The sequence below is a fragment of the Convolutriloba macropyga genome, chromosome 8 (genome assembly GCF_964194025.1).
Source record: "Convolutriloba macropyga chromosome 8, txConMacr16.3, whole genome shotgun sequence".
NCBI classification, from domain to species: domain Eukaryota; kingdom Metazoa; phylum Xenacoelomorpha; order Acoela; family Convolutidae; genus Convolutriloba; species Convolutriloba macropyga.
Window position 1 is genome coordinate 60,691,676 of NC_134475.1, and position 22,838 is coordinate 60,714,513.

Sequence of the window (22,838 nt, forward strand, 5' to 3'; positions counted from 1 at the left end):
GAATAAAGATTGAAGTATCCCCCAACTATCGGGTGGAACCAGATTAAATTAAAGATTATGAATTTCAGAAGGTATTTTTTCAGAATCATCCCCCAACTATCGGGTGGACGAGTGAAATAGTGGCATCAAAACAGGCCCTTTTAATTATGTGAGTTTATGATCTCCCCAGCTTTCGGGTGAGACTGAATAAAGATTGGATTTATCCCCCAACTATCGGGTGGAAATAGGACTTACAAACTTACTTACGAGTGAACCAACAAAATATATCAGTTGTGCTTCTAACAAAGACCGCAAAGATTTAAACATTAAAAACGCTCTCGCAGTGGTTATATTCAGACGGTTATTAAGAAGAAAACCAGAAAATAACAAGCTTTTATTCTCAGACTTGCGAAACAGGGCTCAAAGTTAATATAAACTTGTCCAATTGCAACAATAATTTAATTTACATTGGGCAAAGTTAAATCAACCAGATCAGGCCTAGCATCAGGAGCACTATCAAACTCCCGAACAAGATCACATCCTGCTTGTTTATACCACCAGTCTTTCATGTGTACTGTATCGGGTAGAAAATCTTCATCAAAAGAAAAGGTGCGAAAATGATGTTTAAGTTTATTATCGGCAAGTCGGTTGTTGAGGGCTCTGATGATGTCGAAACCTGCATTTACAGATGACAAGCGATTAATTATCTGCCAAACTATCAATCGAACACCATAGTTATTGCAAAAGTTCCTGATCTGAGTGAATTGTCCAATAACACTTCTCATTTCCTCCTTGTACTGTATTGGGTCACTAGGTTTTGCCAGAAGATTGTTACCTCCTAACATCAACATACAAATGTCGTGTTTCTTGATAAGCTCCTTCTTTTGCAGCCAGTAATTTACGTGTGCACCGCCTTGTGCCTCGATCGTAAAGTTATCAGGGAACTGGAAAACGTCGGCAATTCTTTTGAGGTGCGAGTCCCCAATTATTAGTACTTTTGACATTGTTATCTGGAAAACAAGACTATTAACTTGATCTCTTTTTAGCTAGCGTACATATGGTACACACGACTGAATCATTGCATCAAAGCATATTACGACGTCTTTCTAACTCCCTTATGATAGATGGTTTACAAAACAAGCAACAGATATAAAAAAAAGACCACACTTCTTTTGACGATTTTTTCTCCTAACCTACCTAATTTATAGCCCTTAGGCGCCACCTCGACCCGTGTGGCTGGGACCTTGCTAAGACCTAAAAAAATAACATTATAAATTGAACATTTGTGAAATTCGGAGTTCAAAAAGTGACCAGACCTGGCTGTCATCCGCTTCTGGGGTCAAAATGGGGTCAAGTTCCCAGGCCAATTTCTCTAAAACGGCTGAACAAAAAAAACACCCTTAGTAAAGTTTGTAGCACTGCTTGAGATACGCATCATATTAAAAAATGAGCCCAATCGGTTCATTCTTCAAGGAGTTATAGCAAAAACAAGGTACCGTACCAAATTACCCAAATGACCCATTTCGGGTCCTGTTTCGCGTTATAAATGTTATAAATATCAACTGTTATAAATAATAACAAGCTATAACTATAACCAGGGCACCAGGACAATATATCTGGTCTATGGGACCAGTTTGGGTGACCCAATCTGATAGTTTTCACATCTTCCCAAGTGAATAACCTGATTCTAAGCATAAAATCAGGGGGTTGGGGGGGGGGGGGTCACTTGCAGAGTGAAAATTGACCCCCTAGATCTCGGAAAACCCTATACAAAATATATATGGGGAGATTCCCCATTACAAGTGGAGTTCAACGGGCCTATTCCTGCAGTCAAAGTCATTATTTTCACCATTTCACAAGTAGAAACGCGAAACGTACCAGTCACTAAAACGTCAAAATGACCGTACATATCGAGGTCAATTTCTCGAAAACGGCTGAAAGAAACAAAACGCCATTTACAGGGATTCAAGCTCGGCTCACGCTGAGTTCAAATCAACCAACAAATCAAAAATCGGTTCACTCTAGTAGGAGATATTCTAACATAAAGGTACCGTACCAAATGACCAAAATGACCTATTTCGAGTCCTGTTTCTGTACTATAACACAACCACTCATTATAACCACCTGTAAAATATATATGGGGAGACTCCCCACTAACGGGGGAATATAACACAATAAATTTCAACGTGGATTGAGCCCACAACAAGGTTTAATATCGTACTCAAAGTGTTGTTTCGCTCCACAGGAGGTCGAACCGGGGCCAAGTTCCCTGGCCAATTTCTCGAAAACGGCTGAACAAAAACAAACGCCCTTAATACTGTTTGTAGCACTGCTTGAGATACGCATCATATTAAAAAATGAACCCAATCGGTTCATTCGTCGAGGAGTTATAGCAAAAAGAAGGTACCGTACCAAATGACCATGGAGGAGAGATACACCACATCCAGAGCTAAAATTGAACACCTAAACCAAAGAAAATGATATATAAAGTATACATATTCGGAATCTGCGTGAAACGGGCTATTCAAAACACTAATTTTCCAAAAGACAGTTCAAAGTTTCAAGGTGACAAAACGGTGTCAACCGCTGTGTCAACCTCTTCTGGGGCTAAAACGAGGGCAAGTTTACTGGCCAATTTCTCTAAAACGGCTGAACCAAAATAAACGCCCTTAGTACAGTTTGTAGCACTGCTTGAGATACGCATCATATTAGAAAATGAGCACAATCGGTTCATTCTTCGAGGAGTAATAGCAAAAATAAGGTACCGTACCAAATGACCAAAAAGCGAGGTGACCTGACTGCAGAGCTAAAATTGAACACCTAAACCACTGAAAACGCTATACAAAGTATACATATTCGGAATCTACGTTACACGGGCTGTTCAAAACACTAATTTTTGTAAGTCAGTTCAAAGATTGAAGGTGTCAAAGGTGTCAACCGGATGGGGTCAACCGCTTCAGGAGGCCAAACCGGGGCCAAGTTCCCTGGCCAATTTCTCGAAAACGGCTGAACAAAAACAAACGCCCTTCATACCAGTTGTAGCACTGCTTGAGATACGCATCATATTAAAAAATGAACCCAATCGGTTCATTCTTCGAGGAGTTATAGCAAAAAGAAGGTACCGTACCAAATGACCATGGAGGAGAGATACACCACATCCAGAGCTAAAATTGAACACCTAAACCAAAGAAAATGATATATAAAGTATACATATTCGGAATCTGCGTGAAACGGGCTATTCAAAACACTAATTTTCCAAAAGACAGTTCAAAGTTTCAAGGTGACAAAACGGTGTCAACCGCTGTGTCAACCTCTTCTGGGGCTAAAACGAGGGCAAGTTTACTGGCCAATTTCTCTAAAACGGCTGAACCAAAATAAACGCCCTTAGTACAGTTTGTAGCACTGCTTGAGATACGCATCATATTAGAAAATGAGCACAATCGGTTCATTCTTCGAGGAGTAATAGCAAAAATAAGGTACCGTACCAAATGACCAAAAAGCGAGGTGACCTGACTGCAGAGCTAAAATTGAACACCTAAACCACTGAAAACGCTATACAAAGTATACATATTCGGAATCTACGTTACACGGGCTGTTCAAAACACTAATTTTTGTAAGTCAGTTCAAAGATTGAAGGTGTCAAAGGTGTCAACCGGATGGGGTCAACCGCTTCAGGAGGCCAAACCGGGGCCAAGTTCCCTGGCCAATTTCTCGAAAACGGCTGAACAAAAACAAACGCCCTTCATACCAGTTGTAGCACTGCTTGAGATACGCATCATATTAAAAAATGAACCCAATCGGTTCATTCTTCGAGGAGTTATAGCAAAAATAAGGTACCGTACCAAATGACCAAAAAGCATGGTGACCTGACTTTCAGAGCCAAATTTGACCGTCTCAATTCCGTAAAATGCTATGGAAAATATATATGGGGATACTCCCCACTAACTGAGGATTCTAAAACACTAACATTTATTCCGCAAATCAGCTGTTTTGTTGTACCGAAATTTGGGTCATCCCGAATAGCCCAAAATTTCGACCTATTTCAACTTTGATCATTAATAACTTTTTGATTAGGCCAATTTGGGAAACCAACCAAACACTGTAAGCAAGAGGGGTTCAGTGTCAACAAAATGCGACCACTCCCGTTTAATTTGGTTCAGTACTTTAGAAGTTATTAACAAAATACTATTCTATACCCCATTTTTCGGGCCATCAGCGAAGCCCAAAATCTCAGGAACCGACGTAAGACAACGTGAAACAGCGTTCCCGGCGAATTTGTGCGTGTTATTCTGGTCCACTTTGACGTTCTAGGTCACGGCAAACCTTCATGGTGAGGTGGGCAAAAATTTCCCACCTCACCATGAAGGCTATGATGTTTTGTGTGTTTCGACATAAAACAACATCCACAGAAATTTGATGAAATCGTGAAAAAAGAAAAATTGTTGAATTAACCCCATTAATTGATACAATTAGCTTCAACAACTTAAATATTGTCTAGAAAACACAAAACGCACGCCGAAAAACTTGTTCATTTGCGCAAAACAGCACTCAGCCATAAAATTTGAGAAAATATTTTGTTTTTCCGGATTCAAAATTGAATAACTGTTCTAAAAAAAAACTTCAGGACTATGACTAGCCATTCCAGAGAAGAAAGTCTCAATAGCAACAGATTAAGCTATTAATCACTCGTTTTGGTCAAAAATTCAATGAGAAATTCGAAAAAGTACAAAACATTAAGTTCCTTTCTCAATGTGATAAAACAAGTTCTTTCCTCCAACTTTTTGATTAAGCCGACGTGAGAAACCTATAAACACTGCAAAAACAAGAAGTTTTGAGACCAACCAGATTGCGATAATGCCCGTCCTATTTGGTACAGTAGTTTTAGAGAAATTGTCAAACACAAAAGAACTCGTATTTAAAATATAATTTTTTTTTTTAAATTTTTTAAGAAATACAGCTTAATAACGTTCTAATCAGGCCAATTTAGCCACAAATTCAAGACTGCAGACATTTAACAAACTTACAGTCAACATAATGCGACTATGGTTGGCCAATTTGGCATAGTAGTTCAGGAAAAATCGTCAGAAACAATAGGCGTGCCCTCAAATTATTAAATTTTATTTCAATTTTTTCAAAGTTAAACACTAATAACTTTTTGATTAGAACGACTTCAGAAACCAATGAACACTGCAAGCAGTGAATGTTTAGGGTCAGCAAAACGCAACAATGCCCGTAGAATTTGGTACACTAGTTTCGAAGAAATCATAAAACACATGAAGCGTACCGCGAATTGATATTTGATTTTTTTTTTCAAATTTGGACAATAACTTTTCCGTAAAGACCTTCACACGTGTTTTTGACAGTTAATTAGATGCATGGTTAGGTGAGGTGCACACCCAAGCGTTTAAAATGAATTAGATGACCACTTTTAACATCGACAGAAGTGTCACACTATTTGCAAGGAAAAAAATTTACAAAATCTCCGAATTTCATAATGAGAATAATTGATGAAAATCCAAACTAAGGAAACAAAAATAGAAAAAAGACATAGAATGTTTAGCGAGCGTTGTGATTGACTCCATGAAGCAGTTTTACTTTCCGAAAATTTGCAGAAAAAAAAGAAAAATCAAATTATCTACAAAAAATAGACGAAACATTTTTTTTTTGCTTTTTGAAGTTGAATAAAGTTTTTTCCTCAGCCTAAGAGACAAAATTCCGTTTTTCCTATTTTTTTTAAACTAGTGAACTTAGGTTGTTTCACCTTGAGATCTTGACGACCATTTTCAATCCGTAATTGAGAAAAAATTTTTACAGAATTAAAAAAAGATCTACTTTTTTCAATTGTTTGGGAACCGCTCTCGTACAAAAATATTTGAAAAAGATTCCGAAAAATTTTTCAGATGTATTCCTGAATGTTAACTGGATGTGATTTGAGTTGGTTGGGGCAGTTAACAAAGTTTTTAATTTAAATGAGCGTACGTTTCTTACATCGACACACCTGTCAGACCACTGGAAGTCCAACGCAAAAAAAAACAAATAAGAAGTTCCAAAGCTCTTCGTGGTAAAAGTTGATCAAAAAGCCCATTTTTGAACTGAAACCCAGATTGTAGATTGGGCTACCAACCCCGTTGAAGGTTGTTTATTTGCGCGAGACGCTCTGAGTTGATTAAAAACAAAAACTTCAACAAAACTTGCCTGAATTTTTTTTTTGCAATTGTGAAGTCGAACGAAATTGATATCAGCTGAAAACCCAGAATGTGCTTCAAAAACGTCTCAAATCTTGATGAAAACCAAGTGTTATATCAATCGGTCTTTTATAGCAATCGGCCTTTAAGAATTTGCTACATTAACTGAAATTTTGGGTGTCCGATTTACCCCAAAAATATTTTTTGGGTGGAAACTTATTCTATATTCTATCGAGTTTTCATTTTCCCATAATTTTTTTGTGCTATGGTCTAGTTGTACACTCGTGAAGATGAACTTGAGTGGAGGATCGCAAGTAAAGCGTTTTTGATAGTGACAAAAAATAAATAATCTTATTTGGATGAACTTTGTAAGCAAAATTATTGAGATGGGGTGGTTCAATTTTCGATGAGGTACAAATTTGCTTGATAACAGCTGCAAAACAAAAATGAGCATCGAAGAATTAAAGTTCCTCGAAACAACTCATTGGCAATATCATTTGGTCATTTCAAAAAAGAAGTAGCTACATTAACCAATATTTTGGGTGTCCGATTTACCCCAAAAAATTTTTTTGGGTGGAAACTTATCCTATATTCTATCGAGTTTTCATTTTCCCATAATTTTTTTGTGTTATGGGCTAGTTGTACACTCCTGAAGATGAACCCGAGTGGAGGATCGCAAGTAAAGCGTTTTTGATAGTGACAAAAAATAAATAATCTTATATGGATGAATTTTGTAAGCAAAATTATTGAGATGGGGTGGTTCAATTCTCGATGAGGTACAATTTTGCTTGATAACAGCTGCAAAACAAAAATGTGCATCGAAGATTTAAAGTTCCTCGAAACAACTCATTGACAATATCAATTGGTCATTTCAAAAAGGAATTAGCTACATTAACCAAAATTTTGGGTGTCCGATATACACCGAAATTTCTTATTGGGAGGTAACTTATTCTATATTATATCGAGTTTTCATTGTCCCATAATTTTTTAGGCTATGAGCTAATTGTACACTCGTGGAGATGAACGTGAGTGGAGGATCACAACTAAAGCATTTTTGATATTGACAAAAAATAAATAATCTTATATGGATGAATTTTGTAAGCAAAATTATTGAGATGGGGTGGTTCAATTCTCGATGAGGTACACTTTTGCTTGATAACAGCTGCAATTCAAAAATGTGCATCGAAGATTTAAAGTTCCTCGGAACAACTCATTGGCAATATCAATTGGTCATTTCAAAAAGGAATTAGCTACATTAACCAAAATTTTGGGTGTCCGATATACATCAAAAATTCTTATTGGGAGGTAACTTATTCTATATTATATCGAGTTTTCATTGTCCCATAATTTTTTTAAGCTATGAGCTAATTGTACACTCGTGGAGATGAACGTGAGTGGAGGATCACAACTAAAGCATTTTTGATATTGACAAAAAATAAATAATCTTATATGGATAAATTTTGTAAGCAAAATTATTGAGATGGGGTGGTTCAATTCTCGACGAGATAAAACTTTGCTTGATATCAGCTGAAAAACACAAACTGTGATTCAAAAAGTTTGGTTCCTCGAAACAACTCGTTGGCAACAGCAATTGGTGTTTTGAAAAAAAATTGGCTACATTAACCAAATTTTTGGGTGTCCGATTTACCCCAAAATTTTTTTGGAAGAACACTGGAACCATGTTCTATCGAATTTTCATTGTCCCATACTTTTTTGCTATACGCTGGTTTGCTTTGCACCAAAAATTAGAATGGCAAGATAACATTTCTTCGTAAGGAAGAAATTGAGTCTTTTACGGAAAAAATTGAACCAAAACTTTTCTATGAAGTTCTATGACTACAACTTTTTCATTGTTGATTGCTATTTGCAGTCTCTTTTGATGCAATGGCTTTTCATTGAATAATTCAGGGCTGGCAAGGAGTTTTTTAACTTGCAATAATGTTTTTCACTTTTCTCCAAATTTTTTTCTTTTTCTATGAAGTTCTATGACTACAACTTTTTCATAATTCTCTGTTCGCTTAAGACTCAATTTTTCTTTTTTTTTTCAAGTTAGTTTTTTGAAACACACTATTTGCCTCCTTTTCATGATGTAAAAAAAAATTCACAAAAATTCAATTCCATAGAACTCCCTTTTATGAAAGTTCTATGACTACAACTTTTCATAGACGCCATAATATGAAGTTGTAATTTTATAACTTTTTGAATTATGGGGTCAACCCGGGAAAGTATTTAGTGATAAAGAACATGAAAAGCGATTTTCTCAATTATATACATCAAAGAGGTGAAACTGTCTCATTTAAAAACCTGGGTAGCGTGATTGTTAAGATTGCGTATATGGATCAAATTTTTTCACATGATCTAAAACAAATGTCCTCGTGAAAACCGAAATGCTAGCTCAAGAACAATTTCCTTGCCATCTTTTATGAAGTGGAATAGAGAACTTCACGCTTCAAAATGACTAAATTATTGCTCTAGTTCCCGCTTCGGATTGATAAGATTCACCTGTTTTAGTTAATTTTGTACAGATTTGAACCTCGTTTTCACTCCAGATATCATAACTTGAAAATATCTCCTCAACTATCAATTTTGTTTTTCAGGGGCTTTTCAAGTCATGGTAGCATAAAAATCCTATTTCCCAAATTTTTCTGTAGTTTGAAGAAATAAGGCAAAGTGATGACACTATCGGTTTTGCATAGCCTGGAACGGCAAAAAATACCTGAAGAAACAAAACTCAAGCATGCAAAATCTAATTTATCTAATTTAAAAGACTTTACTTGTATCTCACTGCCGACAATTTGCTGAAAAAATGACGTCGAATTATACTATCGATCGGCAAAAAGTTTCTAAGCAAATAAATATTTCATTTTCATTGTGTTTTATGAGTGTCAATTTCTGAAAATTGCCATTTTTTATAAAGTGATCATTGTTGCTTTTCATTTAAAACTAATAAAATTTTAGCGGAACGGCCATTTTCTGCCATTTTGTTATACATCGGCACTATAAAAAACTTTATTACATCATTGGTTGTACAAAGCAAAGCCGAGTAGTCTATTTTTTCGTTGCCCTGATGAGTAATTTTCCGCTTTGAAGCAAGAGAAGCTGTTGAAATTTTCATCTCGATAAAGGAAAAACCATTCTAAATGATATCGAAGATTTGCTTCGACTAAATGTTGCATTTTCTCAGAAACAGTTTATTTACGCCTAACCAGTTATATTGACCTTTTGGATGGTTGAAACAAGTTTGGTGGACTTTCAATCTTTCAATTCTTTATTCAAAAATATTGTTTTTGAAACTATCTTTCCATAGAAAAATACCCCGGTTAACAGATACCAAGCTGTTTTGACTTCAAAATGGATAGTCATTAATAGAACTTCGTGTCAACTATAAAATACTCCCACATTTTTTTCAAATAATTATGTAAGTTATAAACTATGATTGAAAAAAGGGATTTAAAAGGCCGTGCTCGACACGAATAACCAGCAACGCTACCTTTGTTCGACTTTGGCAAACAATCGGACTCTAAGTTGACACTAACGCTTGACATTTTCAAGACTTGAAAATGCATTCTTACATTTTACTGGATGAATTCTTCATACCGAACTACGGCTCGATTTTTGCTCGTCTCAAAATGATACTGAATTACAAAAAAAGGGGGTCAAGATGTCAGATTATGATCCGGGGAAAATCATTTTCATGAGTCTGAGCTTCTGCTTCAACATAATTTACGTGCAACTGTAATCATCACTAATGCCTATAAAGTAATCAGCAAGAATGCTTCTTGATCTGTTTGTTGCATTTCTTAATAACCACTAATCAATACAAAAAATTAACTTACAAAATTGATATTGAATAATTTTTTAAGAAAACACAACTGAAAATGCAATTTTCTTCATAAACTACAAAAAGCTAATACAATTAAACTACCTCGTCATTCAATCATCAACATTCACTCTAATATTATAGTCAAAATGCTTTGATTATAAACAGAAGGAAAATTAAATGCGTCAAAGTTTTCATGAAAAGTGGGATCCTCAAAACACTTTTTCTCGACCTATGAAAAGACCACGCTCGACTATTCTCACTTTAGCTATTAAAATCTGTTTTTCGGGCTATTAAAAGACCATGCTCAATCCAATATGCCTGTGAAAAGACCATGTTTGAACCAAATTGCCAATGAAATGACTTTTGCTCGACCCACAAAAGACGCTTCCTTGACTTTAAGCTGGAAGCTCGACTGTTTCATTATAGTCAAAAGGAAGTCCCTGCTAGAATTTTGGTGTTTCTACTTAAATCGAGGTCTAAATTTGGGTTTCACAGTGTTACCTTACGGTTTAGGTTAATAATATTCTGTATTGATTAGTTTCTTTAAATTTGATATTTTTCCAGGATTTCTTCATACCGCGAAAAAACCTGATGAAAGAAACTTTCCAGCTCAACTGAACTTGGGTAGCCCAGGAGCAGTTACAATTGAAAAAATCAGCTATAAGTCGTGAGTCCAGTTAGAATATATGTCTTACTGGCTGGTTGACACATATGGAGCCTTGGAGATTGTATAGTCTATCGAGGAGAGTGACAGCTCCTTCTCTGAAGTCCTGGTCTATACACACAAGCAGTTCCTCTCTTATCCTACATCCGTATTTAAGCAACACTGCCATCATCTCTGAGGAGTTGGACAGACATGCAACTGCAAGGGATGTGTGCCCCACTTCGTCCAGGGAGTCAACGTGTACTTCGTGTCTGTCGAAAAATTGAAAACAAATTTTAATAGTTTTTAACAACAATGCAGTCACAGCAAAATTGAGTAATTTCACATTTCACCGCTTATCTTTCATAAAAAGTTTCATAGATATAAAGCAGATACAAAAATTTACAAATAATTTACAAATAATACAAAAATTTGCAAAGAATACATGTTTCACAACATTACAAGTAATCAAATTTTATATCAAAACTTGAAGAATAAGTTGGTCGAGATATATACTGAAGCTCAGCCAGCGTAAATTTAGCAAAAACGGTGAAAACATGCAACATTCTTGAACTATTTTTGCAAGCTATAAATCTAGGCAAAAATATACAACAAGGTTCCAATGCATTAAAAAGTACTTTTTGAATAAATTAGTTCTGATTAAACGCGCTTCACAACTCAAATCCTTTGTCGCATTGACCGCCTTAGGATTACTCAGAAAATCATTTTGCTTATTTGAATTAATAATGGATGATACAAGCGTTTAAGATAAATAAATCAGTTCTCTGTTTTTTCTAGTTTTTGTGTGTTGAATTTCGATTGCTTTTGTTTGATAGTTTTTGTTACGTCACTTCCTTCTCTTAACCATTGAATGACTGTTTCCGGTGGAGTTCCATAATAGTGCATATATTATCTCTAATGAATCGGCCATCAATGATGTATTGATGACATCCTTGGAAAAAATCTCTTGATTCAGCATCTTCGAAGAATCTTTTCTTTATGAGTAAGGCATTTTATAGACGAGTAGTGCCCTATTGCAGGCCTCGAATATCATGCTAAACTCAAATAGTCATGAAAAAAATTATCCTAACTATAGTATGGTCATCTTACCCCCAACATTTAAGCTGGACCCAAAAATTTTAGGTGGGCGGTAAGAGTTGGTTATTCCGTGTAATTTAGTTTACTTACTTCTGCTTCCAAAGCATAGACTCGACCATGAAGTAGTCATTGTCATGCACAGCCCTCATAAACTTCATCTCCAGGAAATGTCCGTAGTTATTTTTCTTCATCTTCTCAATACTTGACAGATAGGATGAGCCACCACTGGACTCGTCACTGGACTCGTCATCGTCATCCGGGTCTCTCCTCCTTCCGGACTGGGCTGTTGTGTGTGAGTGCATTGTTTCGTTCAATTCTGCCGCATTTGGGTTCGTGTACCTAATTTGCAACAGTATAATTTTGGTCAACCGCCGAATGAAGGAAAAGTTATCGAAGAAGAGCTTCTGCAACCCCCTTTCTCGCCTGGCACACCTTCCATAAATGATACGCTTACATCTTTTTAAATGTGAATATTATATGTAAGGGATAGCTCCACTTCATATTAGACCCTGCAAACCATTATTACAACAAACACCGCTGAACTTAGCGGTGCAATTACATTGATTCACCGCTTTGAAAAAAAAGTGTCCAAATGATGTGAGATAAGCAGTGAATGCGGTGAAATAACATAAATTCACCAATTAACTTAGTTGTGAAATTACATAAATTCACCGCTGAGAATAAAGATGATGTAAGGTAAGGGGGTAATGGAAGTAAGGTAGAAATTGTTAGATTTAACCCCCCCCCCCCCCCAAAAAAAAAATGACTCCCTTACTAATCTTACATCTTTTTGACATTTTTCTCTAAGCGGTGAATTTTTGTAATTTCACCACTAGAGTAAGCTGTGAACTTACAAAAAAGCACTACATTTCACCGCTAAAATATGTAATTTTACCGCTAAAAATTGTTAATCTTACAAAAACTCACCGCGCATGCTTTACAGAAAGTAGAGTGAATTTGATTTATATTCAAAACAAAAATACTGCAAGTTGGAGAGAGATGGCGCATTGGAAGAAGAAGTGCATGACATTGAAGAGTTAAGAGGTTCAAATCCTTGTAATGGCGGTGAAATGGGGTGACTTTTTGTAAAATCACAGCTTACTATAGCGGTGAAATTACATAATTTCACTGCATTTCACCGCCAAATTATGTTCAAAATTTGCGGTAAAAAAAAACAACTATTCACCGTTTAACTTATATATTTTTCCGATTCTTCTTTGACCCGTGTAGGGGAGGAAGAAGCTCGAAATACTTGAAATATCTTCAAGGGATCCTAATGAAGTTCTTGGGAAAAATGCTGACATATATCGTTAGCTTGTGTTTTAAGTAGGAATTTATCCCTACATTTTATCATGGGCTCCAGCTTATCAATTCCCGGATCCAGGAAAATTGGGAAAAAATGTAAGATAAGCTGTGGATAATTGTGTTTTTTTATCGCAATTTTCGTGCATAATTTTGCAGAGAAATTATGTAATTTTACCGCCAGAGGACGAGGTGAACTTAAAAAAACTGCTCACTACAGATTATCGGTCTTACAGGGGTTAGAATCTCTCACCTCCTGCATATCATCCACTTCTTCTTCCACTGCGCCATTTCTCACTTAGTTCCTGGATTCTGTTTTGAAATTTAACCAAATTAACTTTTTTTTCTGTAAACCATACGTGGTTTCTTATTGTTTTGAAATAGTCAATTGTTTTAAAAAGAACAATTTTTGACTGCTCATGATCTTTTTGCCAGATTTCAATCTTTCAATCCATCCACTTCCTAATTTACTCCATGTGTTTTTAACTTCAAAATTGAAGAAATGCGGAACTTAAAAACTCAATGCTTAGATATTGAAAAATTGGTTATGTGTCGCTGTTGAAGATCCTGAGAATTTCTCACGTTTGGTACTAGCTCAAGATTTATATTTGAAACAAATTTTTGAAATGATTTTTGCAGAGTCACTTAACCTCGCTTAGAGCACCTCTATTTAATGATCATTACCACTCTAAAAAATCATGACCGTTTAAATATTACTCTAAGTGTTTTTCCGTCCTCTAGAAGCAATACTCTGACAAGATAACCCGGAACGAATTTCAAGTCTTGATCAGTACTTCTCCAGAGAAAAACACGTTTTGAATTGACAAATCAGTCCTGATCACGTCTTATCTCAAATATTAAGACTTGTAAAGGTTCGTCGAGAATTGATCCAGACTTGTCAAGTCTAGGTCAGGTCTTGGCCAAGACTTGGCAAGTCTTGATTTTTGCGCAGTTAGGCGAAGCAGATTTTTAAGAGGAAATTATATATAATTACTGAATTTCAAAATTAGCGAAAAATTGGTTTAAAAAAATTTTTACGAGAAATTTGCTAATCTGAGCAAGCTAGTTTTGTATTGAGCATATACCGACTTCAAATGTCCCATATATTTACCCCGGAACCAAATTATTTTCAATGGGCAGAAACAAATGGCCTATGATAGTATCTTTGGGCGATATCTGAATTTTTTAAATTCTCTATCAAATGAACTTTGTTGAAGTGCTCGTGTTGTCCTGTGCTTCTTTTCCCTTTTGAAGAGTGTTTTAGGCAGGCGATTGTATGTGGCGGTCTTCTTCATTCGCTACCAAACAAAAGGAAACCAACAATAAAAACCGTTCTCAATATTTGATCCAAGACTTGTCAAGTCTTGGCCAAGACCTGCACCAGATTTGTCAAGTCTTGGCCAAGACTTGCTCAAGACTTGCCTAGATTTAGGACTTGAATTAAGACGTGCCAAGTCTAAAAAGTGACATGAGCAGAGCTTTGATACAGTAATGATTCAAGACTTGCAATTTCACTGAATCAGTACTGATTAAGACGACGTTCGGTCTGGGTACGAAAAAAATAGAAAACTATTTATCAGAGTTTGCTTACTTCAGTTCAGCGTTGGATTTTGGACTATGTGGACTACTACATTTGGATGCGGTTGAATTGGCAACTCCCGCTGTTTTTGTTCCATATTTCAGACGTTTATGTTCTGGGACAACGAAAAATTTTTGGTTATGATTTTTTTTTTACTTTAATTAAAAATTTTCTCATAATTATAATTTTTAGATAAGAAAGTATAGAAATTGAAACATAAAAGTCAACAACAAAACTTTTCAAGAAACGGTTTACTTCATATTTTAATGCTATGAAGCAAAATCATTTGCAATTTTAAGATATAGGTGGATCCTAGTGGTTTGGTATTCAAGAGAAAAACTTAGCATAAATTCAATATTTTAATAAGAACTATAATTTTCGGCAGTGTTTTGAGATTTTTATCATTTTGCAAACAAATTTTGTACTTTTGACTCAACATTAAACTCTGTTTTTTGATCCTTTGTTAAACAGCATGAAGCAAAAAAAAACATGATTTTGCACAGAATCTTGGTTCAATAGTTTGTTTCCTAAAGTTTACAAAAATTGGTTGTATGAGAATTTTCTGTATTTTTGTTAAGCTGAACAGGTGATCTAAAACCAAATAGAGAACTAACTATAACGCATAACTGATTACTACCTCGCTTTGTTTCATCTAGGCTTCGCCTAACATCAACTCTTTCCGTTCCTCTGATCAATTCTTTCATGCGAAAAGAGTTCTCTGACCACTGGTCTAAAAATGCCGAAATTCCACAACATTTCAACATCTAGATATTTAGATCTGACCTTTTGTTCTCTGACATTTCATTTTTTTAAAAAAAACTTGTTACCAAAACTGCCCAAGTTAAAAATCATTCATCTTGACCTCAAAGAGACATCTTCATCAATTTGATGAATATTCATGCTGATGTTTATATCTTTATGTTGAAAGATAAAATTAATCTTGCACACTCTAGCAAGATAGCTTTTTTGCAAAAATCTTGCCTAATCGTGCAAAATAGTTTTTTGGTCTCGAGGAGCAATTACCTATCATTAGTAGCTGAATGAGTCTCATCGCTGGAAATTATGCCGGAAAAGTCAGTATTCTGTCTGTGACCAGAGTCCATTGCTGAGGTCACCACCACGTCACCCAGTTTGACTCCTTCTTCATCACTTTCCACGTCAGTCGTCACAATCTTGCGCAACGAAATGCGGTCGCGGCTTGACATTAGCAAATTCTGCTGACAATTATTTATTCTTGAGTTGTTAAAGAATTTAAACACAGATATTTAATTTAGTTTAAACAGAAGATATTTCAAAAGTGAGCACAAAAATTAAATATTCTGTTGGAAAAAATGGTGGAAGGGTCAAAGTTTATAGGACTGCATAATAAAAAACAGATATCAAGGAATAAAATAAGTTTTCAAAAATCTCTTGGATCTCTTAGCTAAGTTCGCAAACTTTTGTTCAATTTTAATTCAATTCAAAAACATGTAACTTTTACTTTGTAAGTAATTCTTTCTTTAGCTTTTTTGATGAAAGTTTGTATGTACAATAAACACACAAAGCTCATGCTAGCAATTTTTTCTCTTGGTTAATTGTAGTCAAGTCTTATTCGGCTGGCCTATACACGTTGATGTGGCTCTCTTCAAATTTGGTCATTATTGTATTGAAAAGTTCTACTTAGTACATTATTAATCAGCAGATCAAACAAACAAGAAAAACTGCCTTCGAATTAAACATAAATTGTATATTCTCTGCTGCACGTTATCAAAGTCTAATAATTTTACGACAAAGTTTAAAATTGTGAACGTAAACTTTTGCGGATAAGGGTACGCTTAGAAACCTACACATAAACCTGCAAATTGAGACAACCTTGAGAATAAGGTAACACCCTCCCTCCCCTCCCTCCCCCCTCCCCCCCCCCCCCCCCCCCCCCCAGAATACGGACGGTGACGTCCCCCCTTGCCGCACCTTAATTTTTAAAAAGACTTACATAAGTCCATGGCGTACGTGGCACAAAAAAACAGATAGTCAACGAGGGACGCAATTTGACTTGAATGAGACCACCAACGAATATTGTAGTTTATTGTGTTAAGAGCACTAGAAAGCTACTATTGTCAGACACAAATTTCAAAAAAAAAGTTGGCATTGAGTCTAGATTGACGAAAAGGTATTGATGATAAAGGCTGACAAAAATAGCAAGAAAGCAACTGTTGTGATCTCAATGCGCTGTTTTTGACACATATCATCAGCTAACTCTCGAAACAGAACAATGAGGTCAGCTGTAAAAATTCAAGAACTTTGGTGATTTAAACGAATCAATTTTTATAAGACATAAAAATTCGAATGATGAAGCAGGTGACTAGAGTTGTCATCGATCGTCCCTGTCGAGTGAAGTGGAAGACTAGATTCGTCAGTTAGTGTTCCAAACCCCGTCGGTTGCAAAACCAGTAAGGGTGCTGGTTACAGGGTTTTCTGGCCGGTGACGTCAATCCTGTTTGTAGTTTGCAGCTGTCTCTCATTGACATTCTAAGGAGGGTTTTCCCAGCTGGGTGGATAGTTGTAGTCTGTAGTCTTTGTTAGCGGTACAATGAGAGTTCAATTCATCTCGTTTTAAACGCGGTATTGTTACGATCGGATTTCCCAGCTTGCTTTCTGGATAGTATCCAGCTTTAGCTATTGTGAGCTACTTGATTCCTTAAACTTTGTTTACAAGACAAATTCTTTCTCAGTAAATTGCGACCCGCGCTAGCGCTATATAAAAAAGAGTAGAAAACTCTCGGTCTATGATTAGTGGAGAATACAGATTTTGTATTTTGGTCTGCTACCAAAAATCAATAATAGGAAATGCAACCAAAAAAATCCAGTCGTCTGAAAAAATAACTCATTGTTTCAGAAAATTAACGCCTATTTGCACAAAAGTTTTCAAAAAAACTCAAAAACCCTTTTTCCAGCTAAAATATAACGATAAATGAGTAGTGAAAGCAAAAAAAATCATTATTGTTCACCAACATTTAATAAAACATTCATGAAAAAATAAATAAACACATTAGTGTCTCCTATGTCGTCACAAACCTTGAAATGTAGCTAGGAAAAAATTTTTTTAGAGACAAAGAAAACAATTAAATGCAAGATTAAAAAAATGAAATCATCAGAACACCGTTCAAATCTTATTAGTCAAAAGGAGCTTACTAAACGATAAATTATAAACTGAACTACTAAAATGGGAACAGTATTCAATTAGGTAATCACTAATGAAAAAATATTCTGAAAACAGAAGCACAAGTTCAAATCTGTTAGTTGGGATTCCGCTGGAAACAGCTCTTTACAAATGTATCAGAAAACTGTTCATAAATTGTTTATAAGTTTGCCCATTGATAATATTGGCGAGACATAAAACCTAAAACAAAAAATTTGTGCTACGCGTATGTCGGACGAAACAAATTTGCGTTAAATGTTATGTAACTAGAAAAGTTTATTGCATTTGAGTAATAAGACAGTATGACAAGAGTTTAAACCCTCGATAAAATAAAAAAAAATCAGATGCAAAAGAACAATTATTACGGTCTAAAATTGATTTCGGTCAAACAAGAAAATTAGATGAGAAGAAAAAAAAGCTGACAATCTGCTTTGTTAATAGGTATCGCCATGTTATTAAAGTCACTGGAAAAGATTTCAAAATAAAGAAGATTTATTCAATTTGAGTGGATGCATTCTAATTTAAAAACTTCTTTTATTGCACCGTTCTATTATTCCCAACATCCAAAAAAAACAAGGAGAGCAATCTACTTTTGAGAATTTAGTGCATAAGAACAAATACTTTTTAAGAACTCATCTGTAAATTTTGTATGCTTTATTAATGTTCCAACAAACTAACTTAAAAGCATATGGGCGAAGACACAATAATTCCTATATTAATTTCTTTAGATCCGAAGAGTGAGATCCGAAGATATGAGCAGAGTCGGTACTAGATGTTTGCGCAGATAAAACAACAGATTTTTGAGATTCCGGAAAATTGTAAAACCTGTTCTATAAAAACTTGCTGCATTTTTATAAAGGTTCTATATAAAAGTCAGTAGTCTTTTAAATAACTAAGGTCTTTCTTGTTTTTGGTCTGTTTTTAGTTTTGTTTTTAAATTGGACCTCATTGGGCATTTTGTATTGAAGATATCGAAAGATAGTTTGCAAATGTCGATTTCAGGAAATTTAGAGAAAATCACAAAAAATTGCCTCTTTCTCTATTGTCTCTAAAATGTCGTTTTTTAGAGCTTTTGTATCGAGGGCTAATAAAATTTTTGTGAGAATTTGTTTCCGTTATTGGGTTGATTTTAATGTGGTCTAATTCTGCGCGCTAAGTAGGCTTGCCTAGTTCGCTCTCATTAAACAACTCTTCAGAACGCTGAAGAGAAACTTTTAAATTTTTGATAAACTGTTTATAAACAGTTACAGCGATGGTAATAATATACAACACCAGGGTCAGTGGTATACACATAATGCAACCATCTACATGACTGACTAGATTCAAGCGTGCTAGTGCTATATAAACGAGAAAACAATCCTGTCGATCTTAGATTGGGTGAGGCTGAGCATTTCGTATTTTCATCTGCAGCATCCATTCGCAGTTGAAAGTTTTTATCCGAATTTGTAGAATGCAGCTGAAGAAATAGTGACTATATTGATCCCTGCCGAGTGATGAACACAGTAGATAGAGTTGTCACCGATGGTTCCTGTCAAGTGAAAAGAGTGACTAGAGTCGTCAGTGAGTAGACCAAATCCTGTCGGTCGCAGAGCCAGTAAGGGTGCTGGTTACAGGGTTTTCTGGCCGGTGAGGTCAATCCTGTTTGTAGTTTGCTGATGTCTCTCACTGACATTGTAAGGAAGGTTTATTCCCAACTGGGTGGATAGTTTAGTCTGTAGACTCTTTCAGGGGTTTTCAAAAATAGAGACTTCTTGATCTCTGATTGTTGGAAAATATACATTCTGTATTTTGGTCGGGTACATTTAAGCCAAGATTAAATAATTGGAAATAAAACCGAGGAAAACACAATCTAAAACAAAAACACAAGTTGATATCCCTTATGTTGGGACTCCGCTGAAAACAATTCTTTACAAATGTATCAGAAAACTGTTTATAAATTGTTTATAAGTTTGACAACAGTTTAATTCCTCGATAAAAGTTTAAAAAAATCGAATGCAAAAGCACAGTTATTACGGTCTAAAATTGATTTCGGTCAAACAAGATAATTAGATGAGAAGAAAAAAAATGTTGACAATCTGCTTTGTTAATATGTATCGCCATGCTATTGAAGTCACTGGAAAAGATTTAAAAATAAAAAGAAGATTTATTCAATATGAGTGGATGCATTCTAATTTCAAAAAACTTCTTTTATTGCACCGTTCTATTAATCCCAACATCCAACAAAAACAAAGAGATCAATCTACTTTTGAGAATTTAGTGCATAAGAACAAATACTTTTTAAGAAGTTATCTGGAATTTTTGTATGCTTTTTTAATGTTCCATTAAACTAACTTAAAAGCATATGGGCGAAGACACAATAATTCCTATATTAATTTCCTTAGATCCGAAGAGTGAACTCCAAAGATATAAGCAGAGTCGGTACTAGATTTTTGCGCAGATAATACAACAGATTTTTGATATTCCAGAAAATTGTTCAACCTGTTCTATGAAAACTTGCTATAATTTTACAAAGCTTCTGTATTAAAGTCAGTAGTCTTTTAAATAACTAAGGTCTTTCTTGTTTTTGTTCTGTTTTTAGTTTTGTTTTTAAATTGGACCACATTGGGCATTTTTGTTTTGAAGATATCGAAAGATAGTTTGCAAAGGTCGATTTCAGGAATTTTAGAGAAAATCACAAAAAATTGCCTTTTTCTCTATTGTCTCTAAAATGTCGTTTTTTAGAGTTTTTGTATCGAGGGCTAATAAAATTTTTGTGAGAATTTTTTTCCGTTATTGGGTTGATTTTAATTTGGTCTAATTCTGCACGCTAAGTAGGCTTGCCTAGTTCGCTCTGATTAAACAACTCTTCAGAACGCTGAAGAGAAACTTTTAAATTTTTGATACACTGTTTATAAACAGTTACAGCGATGGTAATAATATACAACACCAGGGTCAATGGTATACACATAATGCAACCATCTATATGACTGACTAGAGTCAAGCGCGCTAGCGCTATCTAAAAGAGAAAACAATGTTTTCAGTCTTTGATTGGGTGAGACTGAACATTTTGTATTTTCATCTGCAGCATCCATTCGCAGTTGAAAGTTTTCATCCGAATTTGTAGAGCGTAGCTGAAAAAAAGTGACTGTTTTGATCCCTGCCTACTGATGAACACATCAGCTAGAGTAGTCACCGATCGTTCCTGTCAAGTGAAAAGAGTGAATAGAGTCGTCAGTGAGTAGTCCAAACCCCGTCGGTTGCAAAGCCAGTAAGGCTGCTGGTTACAGGGTTTTCTGGCCGGTGACGTCAATCCTGTTTGTAGTTTGCTGATGTCTCTCACTGACATTGTAAGGAAGGTTTATTCCCAACTGGGTGGATAGTTTAGTCTGTAGACTCTGTTAGGGATTTTCAAAAATAGACTTCTCGATCTCTGATTGGTGGAGAATACACATTCTGTATTTTGGTCGGGCACATTTAAGCCAAGATTAAATAATTGGAAATACAACCAAGAAAAACACAATCTAAAACAAAAACACAAGTTGATGTCCCTTCTGTTGGTGCTCCGCTGAAAACAGCTCTTTATAAATGCATCAGAAAATTTTTCACAAACTGTTTATATTTTATATCAAAGTGGCCAAATGTAAAAACTACATCAAAGAAATTGTTGCTACGCGTATATCTGACCTTTGCGTAACTAATGTCACTGTAACTGGAGAAGTTCATTGCATAGGAGTAATAAGCAGTTTGACAGCAGTTGAGTCCTTCGACAAAAAAAAACTTTTCAATGAAGAAAGCAAAATTATTATGATCAAAAATTGATTTCGGGCAATGAAAGTCAATATTTGGGAACAAAATGAAATGTTGAATATCTGCTCTGTACAATTATATCGCCATGTTGTAAAGTTGCTGGAAAAGTTTTCAAAACACAGAAGGTTTAATCAATTTGAGAGGATTCATTCTAATATAAGAACTTGTTAGTGTTTGAAGAAATTTTTTTAAGAGCTTAACTGAAAATATTATATATATTTTAAATATTCCCACAAACTTGCTCAAATGGCTTTGGGCAAAGACGCATTAATCCCTCGAAGTGTAATTTCCCAAGATATGGATGAGCAGCGATGATTAGAAACACACAAATAGGAGCTAATAGCATTGAGAAAATGAAGACTATTGAAAAAATTTTGCCATTTTTACTTTTTGCCATATATCTCAATGAATATCTCAGAGCTATTAAAATCTGTCTCGTAAAAAAAGCAATTGATTTTAAAAATTGTGCTCAGAGCGGTTACTATAAAGACGCATTTGAAACTCGGATCCGGTTGGTTCTTCGGTTCTTTAGCATAGAGTATTCATCAGCCATTCTGATTAATCAGAAGCCAATGAATTAAATGTCAGATCCACATCATTGCTCACAAAAATCAATTTCTGGAAGCATAGTTAAAAACTCTTTTGAACAACCCTCTGAAATTGGTTGCGATAAGTAGAAAAAAAATAAAAATTATGCGTCCCGCAATGAAAGAAGGGCATATTAGAAGATGAGTGCAGCTGATAAATCAGAATTGAAATGTAATAACGTACGAAAAAATTGAGAGAAAACGGTTTATGTTAAGAGAAATTTTTGTGTTCCTATTGCATACCGAATACCAATTTCGTGAGGGAGAGAATTTTTCATTGAATAAATTTGGTGAAAAAATTTTCTCAAATTTTGAGTGACTTTTTTGTATTGAGCTTATATGAAAGGAGTTCATTTAATACGACAAAACAACAAAAAGTAAGCCGGGATTTTATAGCCATCAGTACAAAATTTACAGTTTGTTGTAATGGTTTGAATTATTGATGACTTCAACAGATTTCAGCCAAATTTAAGAAATTGATTTTCTTACCTTAACTTTTTTTATAATTCTTCTGGAAAGCAAAAAAAGTTTTACAATGAGAAATTATGGAAAGACAGAGTTCTGCAACTAAGCTAAATTCATAGTAGGAGGACAATTTTGTGTTGTCTTTCTGAAATACGTACTCATGTATTTTTTCAGCACCTTTACGAAACGATTAGTAAATGCTCTCAAATAGTT

At 35.1% G+C, this 22,838-nt stretch overlaps 1 protein-coding gene across 1 annotated transcript in view; it reads right to left on the bottom strand.

Annotated features, from left to right (window-relative positions):
• The window catches only part of LOC142344239 (short transient receptor potential channel 1-like), a 63,153-nt gene extending 46,995 nt beyond the window's left edge, over positions 1-16,158 (bottom strand). The window contains exons 1-3 of the mRNA XM_075395794.1: positions 15,633-16,158; positions 11,819-12,067; positions 10,683-10,902 (exon numbers count right to left, since the gene is read on the bottom strand). Of these exons, the coding sequence (XP_075251909.1) occupies positions 10,683-10,902; positions 11,819-12,067; positions 15,633-15,814 (651 nt within the window). The 5' untranslated portion in view covers positions 15,815-16,158. The remainder of the gene's footprint in view (positions 1-10,682; positions 10,903-11,818; positions 12,068-15,632) is intronic.
• Between the last annotated feature and the right edge of the window lie 6,680 nt (positions 16,159-22,838).